The sequence below is a fragment of the Squalius cephalus genome, assembly GCF_949319135.1.
Source record: "Squalius cephalus genome assembly, chromosome: 13".
Lineage (NCBI taxonomy): Eukaryota > Metazoa > Chordata > Actinopteri > Cypriniformes > Leuciscidae > Squalius > Squalius cephalus.
In genome coordinates, this window is record NC_137134.1 from 38,350,475 (window position 1) to 38,370,057 (window position 19,583).

General features: G+C 40.6%; 1 protein-coding gene across 3 annotated transcripts in view; it reads right to left on the reverse strand.

Annotated features, from left to right (window-relative positions):
• Positions 1 to 269: 269 nt before the first annotated feature.
• The window catches only part of def6b (DEF6 guanine nucleotide exchange factor b), a 30,648-nt gene continuing 11,334 nt past the window's right edge, over positions 270 to 19,583 (reverse strand). The window contains exons 3-13 of one of the 3 annotated variants that reach the window (XM_079891082.1): positions 18,707 to 18,915; positions 17,988 to 18,128; positions 14,611 to 14,790; positions 13,318 to 13,530; positions 12,674 to 12,820; positions 11,497 to 11,605; positions 10,110 to 10,408; positions 6,700 to 6,866; positions 3,053 to 3,251; positions 581 to 671; positions 270 to 509 (exon numbers count right to left, since the gene is read on the reverse strand). In XM_079891082.1, coding sequence (XP_079747208.1) covers positions 322 to 509; positions 581 to 671; positions 3,053 to 3,251; positions 6,700 to 6,866; positions 10,110 to 10,408; positions 11,497 to 11,605; positions 12,674 to 12,820; positions 13,318 to 13,530; positions 14,611 to 14,790; positions 17,988 to 18,128; positions 18,707 to 18,802 — 1,830 coding nt within the window. In that variant the 5' untranslated portion in view covers positions 18,803 to 18,915 and the 3' untranslated portion in view covers positions 270 to 321. Of the gene's footprint in view, positions 510 to 580; positions 672 to 3,052; positions 3,252 to 6,699; positions 6,867 to 10,109; positions 10,409 to 11,496; positions 11,606 to 12,673; positions 12,821 to 13,317; positions 13,531 to 14,610; positions 14,791 to 17,987; positions 18,129 to 18,706; positions 19,060 to 19,583 lie in introns of those variants that run through there. The other 2 variants (XM_079891083.1, XM_079891084.1) reach the window with 2 other exon arrangements.

A 19,583-nucleotide genomic window follows, 5' to 3' on the forward strand; every position in this document is an offset into this window, starting at 1 on the left:
AGTATTTGTTGAGTAAGATTATGGATTATAAAACATTTTAAAGACTCACATTTTGTTTTTCAAATCATTTATTCTCGTTCAAGACAGTGATCGAGAGATAAAGATCAGTTCAACACAAGCACAGCATCTTCTGCTGACACAGGAAACAGGAAGTAAAACCACAAGTTTCACCAAAAGAAAACAGCTTGAGTCTCTCAGACAACAATAATATCAAAACACATTTATATTTCAGTAATGATTACAGCTCTGAATCATTCACAGTCAGCTGCGTTTGCTATGTCAGGTCATTTTTCAGTCAGGTTTATCACTGTTATGTCAGTTTTAATTAACGTCAAGGTCGGTCGGCTCTGTGTTTTCGTTGTTGCCACAGTCCATATTCTCGCCGCTGCTGTTCTCTTCACATTCGAGGTTGTTCTGTTCATCTTTCATTGGAGGTCTCGATTCGGTCTCGCTGACGGAGGGGACGCGGACCGGAGGGGCGAGAAGATTACCGGAGGACGCTCTCCTTTCTTTAAGAAAAATAGAAATCAACACATGTTCTTGTTGCACTCAAAACGCATAAACACATAAAGACACAAACCTCCAGGGCCGATGGGGTGCATCAGGCGGTTCATCTGAACGTTCCAGTGTTTAACACTCGTGCTGGCCTGGCGAAGTTTACGCTGGGCGGCCTGTGGACGACACGTTCATGAGTGTGGACACAGCTAACAGAAATATGTTCTAAAGGCCATTACGCACCAACAACGATAACTATAAATACAACTATAATGAAACTATGTTATCGCTCACATCAATGGATGATAACGATAACTATATTAGCGTCCACACCAGCGGAAGATAACTATAACGATAACTATATTAGCTCCACACCAACGGACGATAACTATAACGATAACTATATTAGCTCCACACCAACGGACGATAACTATAACGATAACTATATTAGCTCCACACCGGCGGACGATAACTATAATGATAACTATATTAGCTCCACACCAGCGGACGATAACTATAACGATAACTATATTAGCTCCACACCAGCGGACGATAACTATAACGATAACTATATTAGCTCCACACCAGCGGACGATAACTATAACGATGACTATATTAGTGTTCACACCAGCGGACGATAACTATAACGATAACTATATTAGCTCCACACCGGCGGACGATAACTATAACGATAACTATATTAGCTCCGCACTAACACAATATAACTATAACGATAACTATTTTAGCATCCACACCAACGGATGATAACTATAACGATAACTATATTAGCTCCGCACTAACACAATATAACTATAACGATAACTATATTAGCTCCACACCGGCGGACAATAACTATAACGATAACTATTTTAGCATCCACACCAACGGATGATAACTATAACGATAACTATATTAGCTCCGCACTAACACAATATAACTATAACGATAACTATTTTAGCATCCACACCAACGGATGATAACTATAACGATAACTATATTAGCTCCGCACTAACACAATATAACTATAACGATAACTATATTAGCTCCACACCAGCGGACGATAACTATAACGATAACTATATTAGCTCCACACCAGCGGATGATAACTATAACGATAACTATATTAGCTCCACACCAGCGGACGATAACTATAACGATAACTATATTAGCTCCACACCGGCGGACGATAACTATAACGATAATTATATTAGCTCCACACCGGCGGACGATAACTATAATGATAACTATATTAAGAGTCCACACCGGCGGACGATAACTATAACGATAACTATATTAGCTCTACACTAACACAATATAACTATAACGATAACTATATTAGCATCCACACCAACGGATGATAACTATAACGATAACTATATTAGCTCCACACCAGCGGACGATAACTATAACGATAACTATATTAGCTCCACACCGGCGGACGATAACTATAACGATAATTATATTAGCTCCACACCGGCGGACGATAACTATAATGATAACTATATTAAGAGTCCACACCGGCGGACGATAACTATAACGATAACTATATTAGCTCCACACCAGCGGAAGATAACTATAACGATAACTATATTAGCTCCACACCGGCGGACGATAACTATAATGATAATTATATTAGTTCCACACCGGCGGACGATAACTATAATGATAACTATATTAAGAGTCCACACCGGCGGCCGATAACTGTAATGATAACTATATTAGCTCCACACCGGCGGACGATAACTATAATGATAACTATATTAGAGTCCACACTGGCGGACGATAACTATAATGATAACTATATTAGCTCCACACCGGCGGACGATAACTATAATGATAACTATATTAGAGTCCACACCGGCGGACGATAACTATAATGATACCTATATTAGCTCCACACCGGCGGACGATAACTATAATGATAACTATATTAGCTCCACACCGGCGGACGATAACTATAATGATAACTATATTAGAGTCCACACCGGCGGACGATAACTATAACGATAACTATATTAGAGTCCATGCCGGCGGACGATAACTATAATGATAACTATATTAGTGTTCACACCAGTGGACGATAACTATAACGATAACTATATTAGAGTCCATGCCGGCGGACGATAACTATAACGATAACTATATTAGTGTCCACACCAGCGGGCGATAACTATAACGATAACTATATTAGTGTCCACACCAGCGGACGATAACTATAACGATAACTATATTAGAGTCCATGCCGGCGGACAATAACTATAACGATAACTATATTAGTGTTCACACCAGTGGACGATAACTATAACGATAACTATATTAGTGTCCACACCAGCGGACGATAACTATAACGATAACTATATTAGAGTCCATGCCGGCGGACGATAACTACGTCTCATGAATGTTTTTGTGCTAAAGAACATTACTAAAGACCAGATAACTTTGAGCGAACGTTCTATTAACGTTACTGGAATAGCTTTGAGAGAGCTCTTTGAGAGAGCTCTGAGGACGTTCCCCGTTAGCTTGGGAGGAACACGTGATAAACACAACACAAGCTCACCGCGATGTCCTGGTCCACTCTGCGTCGACTGGCCCGCACTTTGTCCAGTTGCTTCTGGGCCTCGTCCAGATCCTGGGACTTCTTGTCCATCTCCAGCTTGAGCTCCTGCTTCTCGCGCTGGGTTTGCTGGAGCTGCTCCTCCTGCTCCTCCTGCAGCGTTAGCAGCGACTTCACCTTCTCCTCCTCCTCCGCCAGCAGCCTGGAAACACCAGCAGCACTGTCAGGCTAAACGCTAGCGTTAAACTAAATGCCAGCGCTAAACTAAATGCCAGCGCTAAACTAAACACAGAAACATGGCAAACTAAACACAGAACTAAACCTAAACACTAGAAATATCAATGGTAACAGCTAAACACCAGAAACATCTGCTAGCAGATATAAACACCAGAAATATCACTGCTAACACAGCTAAACACCAGAAACATCTGCTAGCAGATATAAACACCAGAAATATCACTGCTAACACAGCTAAACACCAGAAACATCTGCTAGCAGATATAAACACCAGAAATATCACTGCTAACACAGCTAAACACCAGAAACATCTGCTAGCAGATATAAACACCAGAAATATCACTGCTAACACAGCTAAACACCAGAAACATCTGCTAGCAGATATAAACACCAGAAATATCACTGCTAACACAGCTAAACACCAAAAAACATCTGCTAACACAGCTAAACACCAGAAAAATCACTGCTAACATAGATAAACACCAGAAATATCACTGCTAGCATTGATAAACACCAGAAATATCACTGCTACCACACCTAACACCGGAAATATTAATGTCTGTTACCACAGCTAAACACCCAAGACATCTGTACTAGCATAGATAAACACCAGAAATATCACTGCTAACACTGCTAACACTGCTAACACCGGAAATATTAATGTCTGTTAACACAGCTAAACAACAGAAATATCTGTACATGCATAGATAAACACAAGAAAATGTTTACTGCTAACACAGCTAAATACCAGAAATATCAATGTTAACACAGCTAAACACCGGAAATATTAATGTCTGTACTCTGTTAACACAGTTAAACACCAGAAATATCACTACTAGCATAGATAAACACCAAAAATATCACTGCTAACACAGCTAATACAGCTGCTACACACTGCTAACACTGCTAACAATATCAATGTCTGTTAGCACAGCTAAACACCCAAAATATGTCTTCTAGCATAAACACCAGAAAAAAATATATTACTGCTAACACAGCTAAACCCGAAAATATCAGTGTTAACACGGCTAAACACTAGAAACATCTGCTTACACAGCTGAATATTAGAAATATCACAGCTAGCATAAACACCAGAAAAAATATTATTGCTAACACAGCTAATTGCTGCAAATATCAATGTTAACACAGCTAAACACCAGAAACATCTGCTAACATAGCTAAACATCAGAAACACCACTGCTAGCATGTATAAACACCAGAAATATCAAGTTTAACACAGTGAAACAACAGAAATATCACTGTTAACACAGCTAAACATAAGAAACATCAATGCTAGCATAAACACAAGAAATATCACTGCTAACACAGTGAAACACCGGAAATATCAAGGTTAACATAGCCAAACGCTAGAAATATCACTGATAAACGAAGCTGAACACCAGAAACATCAATGCTAAATGCCAGAAATTGATCAGATAAAGCTAACGTCAATGTGTGTAGCTAAAACTAAACATCAGTGTTAATAGTGAACACCAAAGCTAATGGTTCTTCACATCAGCAAAATGTTTAAAACAGTGTTTAAACTGAAAACTTAGCCTGGGAAAACCCAGACAACTTCCGGCAAATTCAGATTTGCTCTGCAAGTAGTCTGGCAAAGAGCTCATTCAAGCCCATTTCCATGGCCTAGAAATTGCGGCACCAATCAGAAACGTTGGGGCGGGCTTTACACGATGACGATCGCTCTGATTGGTTTGAGGTCTATCCAATTGCGCCCAGAGGCATTTGAGCGACGTCCGTTCAACTTTTAAATGCATTATTATATTCAAATTGCAAACACATGAGGACAGTCTCCATGAAAGACCCACTGGCAGATGAACGTGCTACTACATTTCTCTCCGAAACGGTAGGAAATTAAATTAGATTTAATAGAGGATTTTAACTGTGACGAGATGATTGACGGCAGTTTACGTGACAGGACGCACGCGACAGATCCGTCCGATAAAGATGACGAAGTAGTATGTCCCAAAGCTTGCCTACTTTTCTGCTACACATTCAAAAGTAAATACCTTTTCTTCACAAAAAGAGTACATACTTTTATGGCATAGTGTAACTTAGGCAAATTGGGACGCAGCTTTACACGATGACGATCGCTCTTGACGAGGCATTTGAGCGACGTCCGTTGTTGACGCCCCTTTGGAAATGATTTGTCTATGGAGATTTGCCAGACCATAACTCAGTTACTACTGAGAATGGTCTGGTTTTAACCAGGCTACTGAAAACTAGCACTGGAAAAAAAATCTACTTCAGAACTGTGTTAAATAACTCAGACGTTTAGAAGAGAAACGAAGTGTTAAATGTCAGCCCTAATGCTTAACTTTTGTTTTATGTTTATTTATCAAGTACAACAACAGCTAGGGTTGGAAATCAGTGTGTCGGATAAACTAGTGACGATAATGTGGTGAAAACTGTTGAGCAGACACACGTCAGCATTTGGGCAGCATTTATCTAGACCAAACCAAAGCTCAGCTGACAGGAAGTGTTACGTATACTGTGTGTGTGTGTGTGTGTGTGTGTGTGTGTGTGTGTGTTTAACAGCCTTATTTATTATTATTCAGACAGGGACTAAATGTGTCCAAACCTCCTTTAGCGACTTGATTAAAGATAAAAATAATTTATAAATAAAGTCAATGATATATATAAATATATTAGGTGACACTTTATTTTACAGTGTCCTTGTTGCATATGTTACATTTATTTACCATAGTAATAACAGTAAATTATTCATAATTACATGCAACTAACCCTCAACCAAACCATAACCCTATAGTAAGTACATGTAATTAATTAATATTACTCATTAATTAAATATATAATTACACTGTAACAATGACACCTTAAAATAAAGTATAATCAAATAGTATAATTTTAAAATAAATAGAAAAAAATCATTTACTTTTACTGTAATTATATATTATTCTAATATTAATATAATTATATATTTTATATAATTTATATTATTATAATACATACATAAATATATAAATATATGCAATAAATGAAATATAAATAAATCTATAATTACATCTAAATAAAAACAACCAATCAATATACGCTAATTTACATGTATATATATATATATGAACAATGGAGGTTTAGGTCTATATAAGTTCATTTAAATGTATATTTTTAAAACGTTAGAAGTCTAGATCTGTATGTTATCTACATCTCATTTGCATAAATATATAAAATGAAAATGTGTGTGTGCATTTGTGGGTTTTTAAGTGTGAGGGCGGCGCTTCCTTTGAGAATCACTCACAACCTTACTGTCTCTCTCTCTCTCTCTCTCTCTCTTTCTTTCTTTCTCTCTCTCTCTCTCTCTCTCTCTCTCTCTCTGTATGTCTCTCTGGTGTGTGTGTGTGTGTGTGTGTGTGTGTGTGTGTGTGTGTGTGCACCTGGCCTGTGTGTATCTGTACGTCTCTTCCTCTTGTCTCGCTCTGATCTGTTGCTCGAGAGCTTCTTGCAGTCTATGATGAAGATCTTCCAATTCTCGGATTCTCCGTCGCTGATGTTCGGCCTCCAGATCTCGAACCGCCACCTCCGCTCGAAGATTCGCACGTGCCTGACACACACACACACACACACACACACACAAGCTTGAGTTCAGTTTGACTGTTCGTATGGGACTTCCTCTTCATGTCTGTTGCTCTCTGAGCAGTTGATGCAGTTTTTCCCATTTTTAGTTGTACAAGAATAATTGTTTTTGCTACTGTACCTTTAAGACTTACATATATAAAACTTTCAACTTTTATTTATTTATATAGCACATTTAATAGCAACATTGTTGCCCAAATTGCTTCACAGTTATAATTAAAACATACATATATAAAAACATTTACCAAGCCTAGTCAATGAAGTCATGGCTACACATGGATTCGCCCTACTATGAGAAATGATTTCGAAGCTGTTATATTAAGGTTCAAATCTTGCATAGTGTGCCTTTAAGTCTCGACTCGCCAGCTGATCAGCTGAAACGCTTCCTGCCATCTCGCTCACAACCTCAATGCCGGGGCCTTACGTTTTATCCCGATCTCTACACCGAGGTGTCTAGATCCTGGGAGAAACCAGTTTCCTATAGAGTTTACACTCACCTAAAGGATTATTAGGAACACCATACTAATACTGTGTTTGACCCCCTTTCGCCTTCAGAACTGCCTTAATTCTACGTGGCATTGATTCAACAAGGTGCTGAAAGCATTCTTTAGACATGTTGGCCCATATTGATAGGATGGCATCTTGCAGTTGATGGAGATTTGTGGGATGCACATCCAGGGCACGAAGCTCCCGTTCCACCACATCCCAAAGATGCTCTATTGGGTTGAGATCTGGTGACTGTTGGGGCCATTTTAGTACAGTGAACTCATTGTCATGTTCAAGAAACCAATTTGAAATGATTCGAGCTTTGTGACATGGTGCATTATCCTGCTGGAAGTAGCCATCAGAGGATGGGTACATGGTGGTCATAAAGGGATGGACATGGTCAGAAACAATGCTCAGGTAGGCCTTGGCATTTAAACGATGCCCAATTGGCACTAAGGGGCCTAAAGTGTGCCAAGAAAACATCCCCCACACCATTACACCACCACCACCAGCCTGCACAGTGGTAACAAGGCATGATGGATCCATGTTCTCATTCTGTTTACGCCAAATTCTGACTCTACCATCTGAATGTCTCAACAGAAATCGAGACTCATCAGACCAGGCAACATTTTTCCAGTCTTCAACTGTCCAATTTTGGTGAGCTCGTGCAAATTGTAGCCTCTTTTTCCTATTTGTAGTGGAGATGAGTGGTACCCGGTGGGGTCTTCTGCTGTTGTAGCCCATCCGCCTCAAGGTTGTGCGTGTTGTGGCTTCACAAATGCTTTGCTGCATACCTCAGTTGTAACGAGTGGTTATTTCAGTCAAAGTTGCTCTTCTATCAGCTTGAATCAGTCGGCCCATTCTCCTCTGACCTCTAGCATCAACAAGGCATTTTCGCCCACAGGACTGCCGCATACTGGATGTTTTTCCCTTTTCACACCATTCTTTGTAAACCCTAGAAATGGTTGTGCGTGAAAATCCCAGTAACTGAGCAGATTGTGAAATACTCAGACCGGCCCGTCTGGCACCAACAACCATGCCACGCTCAAAATTGCTTAAATCACCTTTCTTTCCCATTCTGACATTCAGTTTGGAGTTCAGGAGATTGTCTTGACCAGGACCACACCCCTAAATGCATTGAAGCAACTGCCATGTGATTGGTTGATTAGATAATTGCATTAAAGAGAAATTGAACAGGTGTTCCTAATAATCCTTTAGGTGAGTGTATAGTGCACAAACATCCAAATATTCCTCTATGAACTATAAAGAGCACGGTTACGGGGAGATGCCAAAGGTGGAAGAGACACTCGCAAGCTTTCTCTCCCCTGAATCAGCATCTTCCCTAAAGGCCCCGGTATTACCCACTAAGCCAGTTAGTGCAACTTCATCCGTAGTGGGTAAGGCTTACTCAGCCGCTGGTCAGGCGGAGATAGCTGAGTTGAGTTGTTAGGAGATATGGATGAGGGCGGGGGTATTGGCCTGCATCAGATTGTGCAAATTGCATTTGTGAACTGCATCGGGCCACAGATCTGTCTCTCCGGGCCACCACGGAGACGGCTAAATCCACTGAGCGGCATCTATGGCTCAACCTGAGCAATATTAAAGAGAAAGATAAGAACTTCCTTACGGATGCATCCCTGTCACTCTCTGGTCTCTTCGGCGACGCTGTTAACATCGAGAGGTTTCAGGAGTCAGAAAAAAAGGCGGCCGCTTTCCAGAAACTCCTCCTGCTTGGCTCTCATGTCTCCGGGCCCCAAACATCGGAAGAACGCAGAACATACACAGAAACAGAGCGTAGCTTCCCGTACTCCCCCTCAGGAGGATTGGGGACAGGGAAAGCGCTCTCAAACGCAGTCTTCGAGGGGGTAAGACCGATCTGAGGACCGTCATTATTTCCCAGAAGGCTGCTGGGGAAAAGGTCCAGACGCCCGAGGGCTCAGGCTGACGAGGGCAGTCTCCTCCGAGGTAAAGCGGTTAACACCTCATTATATGACGCCTGCTTCCCTTCGGTGCCCTCAGGGGACCGTTATGCTAACCCCGGCACCTCGTGTGTTTTGGGGCGCAGCGGTCTCCGGTGAGCACATATCTCAGGGTCCACCCGGAAACGTAGTGGTCCTGGGATGCCCGCCCCCTCCGAGGAGGGTCCTAGAGCAGTCAGTTCGGTCGTTCCCTGCCGGTTCGCCGTTACAGGGCGTCGGGCTGATTGTCTCGAGTGGCTGGTACCACTAGTAGAATTTTTGACGTTCCCACAGCGTCATCTCGACCCTTGATAGGGTACGCCTTGGTTACGACTGTAACCTCGGTTCCCTGAAGAGGTACTGAGACGCTGCGTCGCCCTGCCATACTTCCGGCGTGCCTGTGATCGACTTCCTTCAGCCTATCAGAAGTTGGCAATGTTTGGTCTGGGTGCGCCCCTTTTTCTGGATGCGCCGTAACGTCGCCCGTCTATACGTCATTGGACTGAGTGCACAAGTGCTTCACGAGGCAATCACGCAGAGCGTTCCCACAGCGTCAATCTCGACGCAACGTATCGTTCAACGTATCGTCATTTTACTACTACATTTTACTATTTTACTAAGGACTAGTCATTTTATAAATATCACAAAAATAAGATAAATAAACAAAAAAAATTTTTTTTTTTTATTTATCTTATTTTTGTGATATTTATAAAACGACCAGTCCTTTATGTGAGAGTAGAGTGTGATGCATGTGTGTGTGTGTGTACCTCCTGGGCCTGAATGAGCTGCTTCTCCAGGGTGTTCTGCAGCTCCTCCTGCTGTCTGCTCCTCCTCTTCTCCTCCTCCTTCTGAGAAACCCGTGTCTGCATCTGCGCCTCCTTCAGCAGCTTCAGCTCCACCCGCTGCTCCTCGCGCTCCTCCTGAAGCTCCTGCAGACGCCGGGTCTCCTCCACCCGCAGCACACGCCTCCTCTCTCGCTCCTCACGCTGATCCCGGCGCCGAGCCTTCAGCTCCTCGTGGAGAGACGACCGGCCCGACGCAGACAAGCGCTGAGCCGTCGCCATCGCTGACGGAGAGAGAGAGTGGACTCATATATATATATATATATACTGTACATAGGACACTTACATATTTTTACTGGAAAACAATAAAAAGTGAGAACAATTTTTTGTTCCATTTTCTAGTTTTTCAAAGAAAACGAGTAAATTATTAATAAAATAATGATTTTAATCATTAATCATTTAATAAACCAAACAAAATGCATAAACTGAAAAACAAATAAATTAAAACCAAAAGTAAATGCAGCTAAGTTAAGTAAATATTTTTTCTAGTTCTCTCATCAATTAAATATAAATACTTTGTATACTTACTTTGTAAATACGTTGTATATATATATATATATATATATATACACGTGTGTGTGTGTGTCTGTTTTAAATTAGTATTGCATATTTGAATTTTAAATATTAATTTAATTTGCAATGTTTATGAATATATACATTTACTTTATATATGTATATATATATAGATATATATAGATATAGTTATACAAAAAAATATATATATATATACACAAATAATATATATATGTGTGTGTGTGTGTGAATGTGTGTAGTTATATATATATAAAGACTTATATAAATAATAAATACACACACACGTGTGTGTGTGTGTGTGTGTGTGTGTGTGTGTGTGTGTGTGTGTGTGTGTGTGTGTTTTCATTTTTCATTCAACTGTTGCCATTTTTTAATTTTGAATATTAATTTAATTTGCATTATTTGGTCTTTTGACTAATATATAATTAATTTAAATGATACAATAATATACATTGTACAATATATATAATATTGACAAATGTTTAATAAAAATATATTTGATATTATATTGCATCTTTTAACTTGCAAACAAAACAAAAAGCAAAAATACTTATTGAGAATTTTTATGTAATATTTCTTCCAATTTTCTAGTGAATTATTCATTAATTATATATATATATATATATATATATATATATATATATATATATATATATATATATATATATATATATATATATATATGTAGTGTAATTAAGTTTTGATATCTGATGAATCTTGTAAGTGTACTCAGGATGTTTAGATATTGAGAGAATGATCTTTGCGAGTGAAATCGCACCTGTGATCCACTCCTGTCTCTGTCTGGAGTCCGGCGCGCTGATCTCGAAGGTCTTGTTGAGCGTCTTCACACAGAACATGCACCTCTTCCCGTCCCGGTCCGACAGCACCTGTCAATCACAGTCGAGGCGTGGCGTCAGACGGGAAAACACGTGCTCGTGGGAAACGGATCAGGTCCCGGGAAATGTCCGATTTTGGACTTTTGCGTTCCGGCATTGTTTTTACATGAACTGGCATAAACAAGTGCATTAGTACATGGTGACGGTGCGTGCTATCGGCCCTCAGCAAATATATTTTTATCAGATTTCTTAAAGGTGTAGTCTGTAAGAATGACTAGTGGTTGAGATAGGTACTGCAGTCAAATTCAAAATATCGGAGATCGTTGTTTCTCCCGCCCCGCCTCCTCAGACTCGATGCTCACGAGATCCCGAAGATGAAACTGCTAATAATAATCAGGATAGCAGGAGACACGAGCAACAGGAGTTAGATCAGTCAGAATCAGAAATCGATGTAATGGAAAAGGGAACGACGTGGTCCGTGAGAGAATATCACTGATCAACTGAATGATTCTTGGTCTCAACGTAGATATTTGTGACCCTGGATCTCAAACCCAGTCACGAGTCGCACGGGTATATCTGTGGCAATAGCCAACTATACATTGTATGGGTCAAAATTATCGATTTTTCTTTTATGCCAAAAATCATTAGGATATTAAGTAAAGATCATGTTCCATGAAGATATTTAGTAAATTTCCTACCATAAATATATCAAAAATGTATTTCTGTGAGTGAATGCAGCACAATCGCCAACATAAATGAACAACTTTAACGGCGATTTTCTCAATGTTTCGATTTTTTTGCACCCTCAGATTCCAGATCTTCAATAGTTGTATCCCGGCCAAATATTGTCCTATCCTAACAAACCACACATCAATGGAAATCTTATTTATTCAGCTTTCAGATAATATATAAATCTCAATTTAAAAAAGGTCCAGGGTCACATATACGTGACAGAATAACACACTAGGCTGTACAGAAACTTGTGAATGATGCTCGTGCCGTCACTGTTTATGATGGATTTTTATGTTCCGGGAAAACTTGAGTTGTGTGGTCAGTGTCGGTCACAGTGCTGTTTCTGATCCGGCGATTATTAACTTATAAATGAAACACTGGCCGTACCTCCACACAGCAGTTCTGGTCCATCTCGATGACACCCTTACACTCCTTCCCGTCCTCGCTGGCGTAGTACGAGAGGGATCCGGGCTTCAGGCAGAACCAGCGCTCGGTCCAGTTCCTGCGCAGGTGTCCCTTCTTCCACAGGTAACCCTGAAACCAATGTACAAGGAATGTGTCCAGGTGCACAGGTGCGTAAAAATAATTACAAATATTATTAGTACAAATAGACATCTATTTTAAAACACACGCGTCACACGGGCGTAGTAGAGTTAGTTTCTGGAGTAAATATATAGGCTATAATCTGTGTGTTTAAATGGCGGTGCTGGTGTTTTGCGTGCGTTCGGCCAATCAGCGAACACTAACGTCATTGTAGTTCCTATAGCGCTGGTTTAGACCGACTCTGAAGTAGGAGTAAATTAGTTCCTCCAAAAGGAGTTCCTAGAACTAAAATCGTTCCTAGTTCCTGCGGTGCGAACACGCCAGAATCCGGGAACTTCCGCCAATAGTTCTAGGAACTATGAGAAGGTTCCTCCGGAGCGAAAGCCCCTGATGTTGCCTTTTTTTGCTCTATTTTGCAGAGCCCCTTTTGGCACCGGGTTTCGGTGCCCATTCTTCCACATCAGACAGAGGAAGTGACATCAGCGCACCTCTTTCAGCACGTTCCCCACCATCTCTCGATACACCTTCTCCACGGCCATGGACAGGCTCTCGGCGTCGGCGTCTCGGCTAGCGGCCGCCGCGTTCACCAGCTCCAGGAACTCCCACACGCTCAGAGCGTCGCGCGACTGCAGCTCCTCCAGCTCCACACAGCTCAGCTCCACCGTCATCACACTGCTCACCTTCCTCAGCAGGTACTCCGCCTGACCGGGTCACACCACAAACATCCCAGAGGAAACCATGAAGCATTAGCAAAACACGTCCCCACTGAAACAATGTTTAATAATGAATATACGCTGAATGGTTGTTAAAAGCCTAACAATGTTAACTAAATACTTCTTTATTTTAATGTATATTTTTTAGTGCTGTCAAATCGATTAATCGCGATTAATTGCACAAACATAAAATTTTGTGTTTATATAATACACACACACACACACTTACATATATATAAATTAATTAGTGCTGTCTTATCGATTAATCGTGATTAATTGCATCTAACATGAAAGTTTGAAAATATGTGTGTGCATATATATATTATATATATATATATATATACAAACGTTTATGTTAGATGTAATTAATCGCAATTAATTGATAAGACAGCACTAAAATAAATATATTATTATATTTACATTATAACATCGAAAAAAGAAAAAAAAACAGTGAAACAACATTTAACGCTAAATGGTTGTAAAAAGGTTAAAAATTGTAAAATACTTTTTTTATAAATATAAATATATATGAAACATGGGTTTATATTTACATTTAAATTTTAACACTAAAAAACATTTAATAACATTGAAACGTTTAATGCTAAATGGTTGTAAAAAGGATTACAAATTACTTATTCAGTACATGAGGTAATTGTTTTTATATTTTTATATATTTTTATATTTTTTGTATCTATATGAGCTCATTTACATAAATATATATGATTTTTTTATATATATTTTAAATGTATTCAAATGTAAATAAATACATAACTATATTTAAATCAAAACTATACAAGTCTGTGTGTGTGTGTGTGTGTGTGTGTGTGTGTGAGTGAGTGTGTGAGTGAGTGAGTGTGTGTGTGTGTGTGTGTGTGTGTGTGTGTGTGTGTGTGTGTGTGTGTGTGTGTGTGTGTGTGTGTGTGTGTGTGAGTGTGAGTGTGTGTGTGTGTGTGTGAGTGTGTTTGTATGTGTTTAGGGGTTTAGGAGTTTAGCAGCGAGGAAGACCACCCTGGACCAGCTAATGATGGATCTGTGTTCGGTTGGAGCTGGAGACGTGTGTCAGCTCACCTCCTCCGGCACGAGAGCGAGGGGGTATTTGTCGTCCGCCAGAAAGTTGAAGAGACACCAGAGCCGGAGAGCGTCCTGATTGGTCAGAACCCGGAGCGTGTTGGGACGGTAGTTTTTCTTGGAACACAGAGTCCAGCAAAGCTCATCGACTTCTTCTTTAACGAACGTCCCCTCCGTCACCTGACCACACAGCAAACGCAACACCATCTTAAATATTTTCGCTATGTTTCTATACAAAGTTGCAAATTTAAATTGGAACATCGAGTAAAACACTTGCGAATAAAGAAATGTTTCCATCCCATCCCAGAAAGCAATTTTGCATTTAAAAGACGTCTAATAGTATACTCTACTGTACTCTCTCTCTACTGTACTCTACTGTACTCTATCTCCACTGTACTCTACTGTACTCTCTCTCTCTACTGTACTCTACTGTACTCTATCTACTGTACTCTATCTCCACTGTACTCTACTGTACTCTATCTCCACTGTACTCTACTGTACTCTCTCTCTCTACTGTACTCTACTGTACTCTCTCTACTGTACTCTACTGTACTCTACTGTACTCTATCTCCACTCTACTCTACTGTACTCTATCTCCACTGTGCTCTATCTCTACTGTACTCTACTGTACTCTATCTCTACTGTACACTACTGTACTCTATCTCCACTGTACTCTACTGTACTCTCTCTCTCTCTCTACAGTACTCTATCTCTACTGTACTCTACTGTACTCTATCTCTACTGTACTCTATCTCTACTGTGCTCTATCTCTACTGTACTCTATCTCTACTGTACTCTACTGTACTCTATCTCCACTGTACACCACTGTACTCTATCTCTACTGTACTCTACCTCTACTGTACACTACTGTACTCTATCTCCACTGTACTCCACTGTACTCTATCTCCACTGTACACTACTGTACTATATCTCTACTGTACTCTATCTCCACTGTACTCTACTGTACTCTATCTCTACTGTACTCCACTGTACTCTATCTCCACTGTACTCTACCTCTACTGTACACTACTGTACTCTATCTCCACTGTACTCTACTGTACTCTCTCTACTGTACTCTACTGTACTCTCTCTCTACTGTACTCTACTGTACTCTATCTCCACTGTACACTTCTGTACTATATCTCTACTGTACTCTATCTCTACTGTACTCTACTGTACTCTATCTCTACTGTACACCACCGTACAATATCTCTACTATGCTCTATCTCTACTGTACTCTACTGTACTCTATCTCTACTGTACACCACCGTACTCAATCTCTACAGTACACTACTGTACTCTACCTCTACTGTACTCTGCTGTACTCTATCTCTACTGTACACCACCGTACTCCATCTCTACGGTACACTACTGTACTCTATCGCTACGGTACACTACTGTACTCTATCTCTACTGTACTCTACCTCTACTGTACACTGCTGTACTCTATCTCTACTGTACACTACTGTACTCTACCTCTACTGTACTCTACTGTCTTCTATCTCTACTGTACACTACTCTACTCTCTCTTCTGTACACTACTGTACTCTACCTCTACTGTACTCTGCTGTACTCTATCTCTACTGTACACTACTGTACTCTATATCTACTGTACACTACTGTACTCTATCTCTGCTGTACTCTACTGTACTCTACCTCTACTGTACACTACTGTACTCTATCTCTACTGTGCACTGCTGTACTCTATCTCTACTGTACTCTATCTCTACTGTACACCACTCTACTCTATCTCTACTGTACTCTATCTCTACTGTACACTACTCTACTCTCTCTACTGTACACTACTGTACTCTACCTCTACTGTACTCTACTGTACCATCTCTACTGTACACTACTGTACTATATCTCTACTGTACACTACTGTACTATATCTCTACTGTTCACTACTGTACTATATCTCCACTGTACACTGCTGTACTCTATCTCTACCGAACATTACTGTACTCTATCTCTACTGTACACTACTGTACTCTACCTCTACTGTACTCTATCTCTACTGTACACTACTCTCTCTACTGTACACTACTGTACTCTATCTCTACTGTACACTACTCTACTCTCTCTACTGTACACTACTGTACTCTACCTCTACTGTACTCTACCTCTACTGTACACTACTGTACTCTACCTCTACTGTACTCTACCTCTACGGTACACAACTGTACTCTATCTCTACTGTACACCACTGTACTCTACCTCTACTGTACTCTACTCTATCTCTACTGTACTGTACTCTATCTCTACTGTACTCTCTCTACTGTACTCTACCTCTACTGTACACTACTGTACTCTACCTCTACTGTACTCTACCTCTACGGTACACTACTGTACTCTATCTCTACTGTACACCACTGTACTCTACCTCTACTGTACTCTACTGTACTCTATCTCTACTGTACTGTACTCTACCTCTACTGTACTCTACCTCTACGGTACACTACTGTACTCTATCTCTACTGTACACTACTGTACTCTACCTCTACTGTACTCTACTGTACTCTATCTCTACTGCACACCACTGTACTCTACCTCTACTGTGCTCTACCTATACTGTACACTACTGTACTCTACCTCTACCTCTACTGTACTCTACTGTACTCTATCTCTACTGTACACTACTGTACTCTACCTCTACTGTACTCTATCTCTACTGTACTACTGTACTCTATCTCTACTGTACACTACTGTACTCTACCTCTACTGTACACTACTGTACTCTACCTCTACTGTACTCTACTGTACTCTATCTCTACTGTACACCACTCTACTCTCTCTACTGTACACTACTGTACTCTACCTCTACTGTACTCTACCTCTACTGCACACTACTGTACTCTATCTCTACTGTACTCTACCTCTACTGTACACACGTGAATCTACATTTCCTTCAGCCTAAGGATTATTATTACACTTTTGGTGTGAAAGGGTCTTTAAATTTAACTAAAAATATACATTTTGTTTATAAAAAACCAAGTCCAGCCCAGGTGGGAAAAAAGTAACGCAAAAGTAACGTAACGCATCACTAAGTAATGCAATTAGTTACTTCTTAAGGGAGTAACGCAATATTGTAATGCATTACTTCTGCAAACAACTTTCCCCAACACTGGTCACGAGTGTTGAATGAGGCTCTTTGAGAGTGTGTGTGTGTGTGTGTGTGTGTGTGTGTGTGTGTGTGTGTGTGTGTGTGTGTGTGTGTGTGTGTGTGTGTGTGTGTGTATGTGTGTTTCTCCACACTGTTTTTATAGCCCTAAACACTTAATAGACTAATTTTAGGATAAACATCCGAGACAAAGTTGGTCGTTCAGTGAATCGTAACTCAAGTCTCATGAGTGTTGAACCAGTGTGTGTTTCGGTACCTTGTCCAGTATGAACTGGTTGAGGTAAGGCATGTACCCCTGACTGGATACGGGGCCGTCGTCATCGTCGCTGAAGTGTCTCTCTAGGGCCGCCGGATCGTGAGGAATCCGCAACACACTGTGAAGGTTATGAGACAAAACCTGTGCACACACACACACACACACACACACACACACACACACAGAGAGAAAGAGAGAGAGAGTCTGACTGCAGCTTTTGTTTGATACCAATCTGTCTAAGCCACAGAGCGTGAGTCAGATTAACTAGAACAGCAGTTTCACACACTCCAGATATCTCAACGAGGATTAGTCATGATACTGAACTATAGACCAAAACTTCAGTCACTTTACAGCCTCATACTCTGATGTACTGAGTGGAAACATTACGTGCGCACTGGAAAACACTATCGTATACAACATTTGCATATAATACAGAAAGGTGATATTAGAAGTACGGTAAATATTACATCCATATGATTGAATTATTCACTTTATCAATCACTTTTTACTCTGTAGACATCACTAAAGTGAGATTTAGTACACTTCTGGAGATACTATGGTTTGGCAAGTCTACAACAGACACACACACACACACACACACACACACACACACACACACACACACACACACACACACACACACACACACACACATACATGCACAGTCAAACACCTGTCTCTCTCTCTCTCTCTCTCTCACACACACACATCTGTCTCACCTTGAGCTGTGATTTGGACACTTTGCCGCTGTCTTCGGTGTCCAGGGACGTGAAGGCGTACCAGATGCTCTTCAGCAGAGCCGCTCTCAGCGCCATGTTTCAAACCTGATCACTTTACTCTCTTATTTTCTGCTCTCCTTCATTCTCTCGGCAAGTGTGTCCACATCCTGTGTGTGTTTACTGAACTCTGGCGCCCCCTGTCTGTGGACCTGAGATGTGTGTGTGTGTGTGTGCTGCTCCTGACACACAAGGTGTGTTTACTAGGGCTATACGGTCACTACTGAGATTATTTTGGTCAGTATTATTTAACATGATTACTCATTGAAACATACATACATTTGTCCAACGTTTGTTAAAAAAAAGTGTTTTAACAGACAGACAGACAGTCAGACAGTCAGACAGACAGACAGACATATAGACAGACAGACATATAGACAGACAGACAGACAGACGGACAGACAGACAGACAGACATATAGACAGACAGACATATAGACAGACAGACAGACAGACAAATAGACAGACAGACATATAGACAGACAGATAGACAGACAGACATATAGACAGACAGTCAGACAGACATATAGACAGACAGACAGACAGACATATAGACAGACAGACATATAGACAGACAGACATATAGACAGACAGTCAGACAGACATATAGACAGACAGACATATAGACAGACAGACAGACAGACATATAGACAGACAGACAGACATATAGACAGACAGTCAGACAGACAGACATATAGACAGACAGACAGACAGACAGACATATAGACAGACATATAGACAGACAGACAGACATATAGACAGACAGTCAGACAGACATATAGACAGACAGACAGAACTATAGACAGACAGACAGACATATA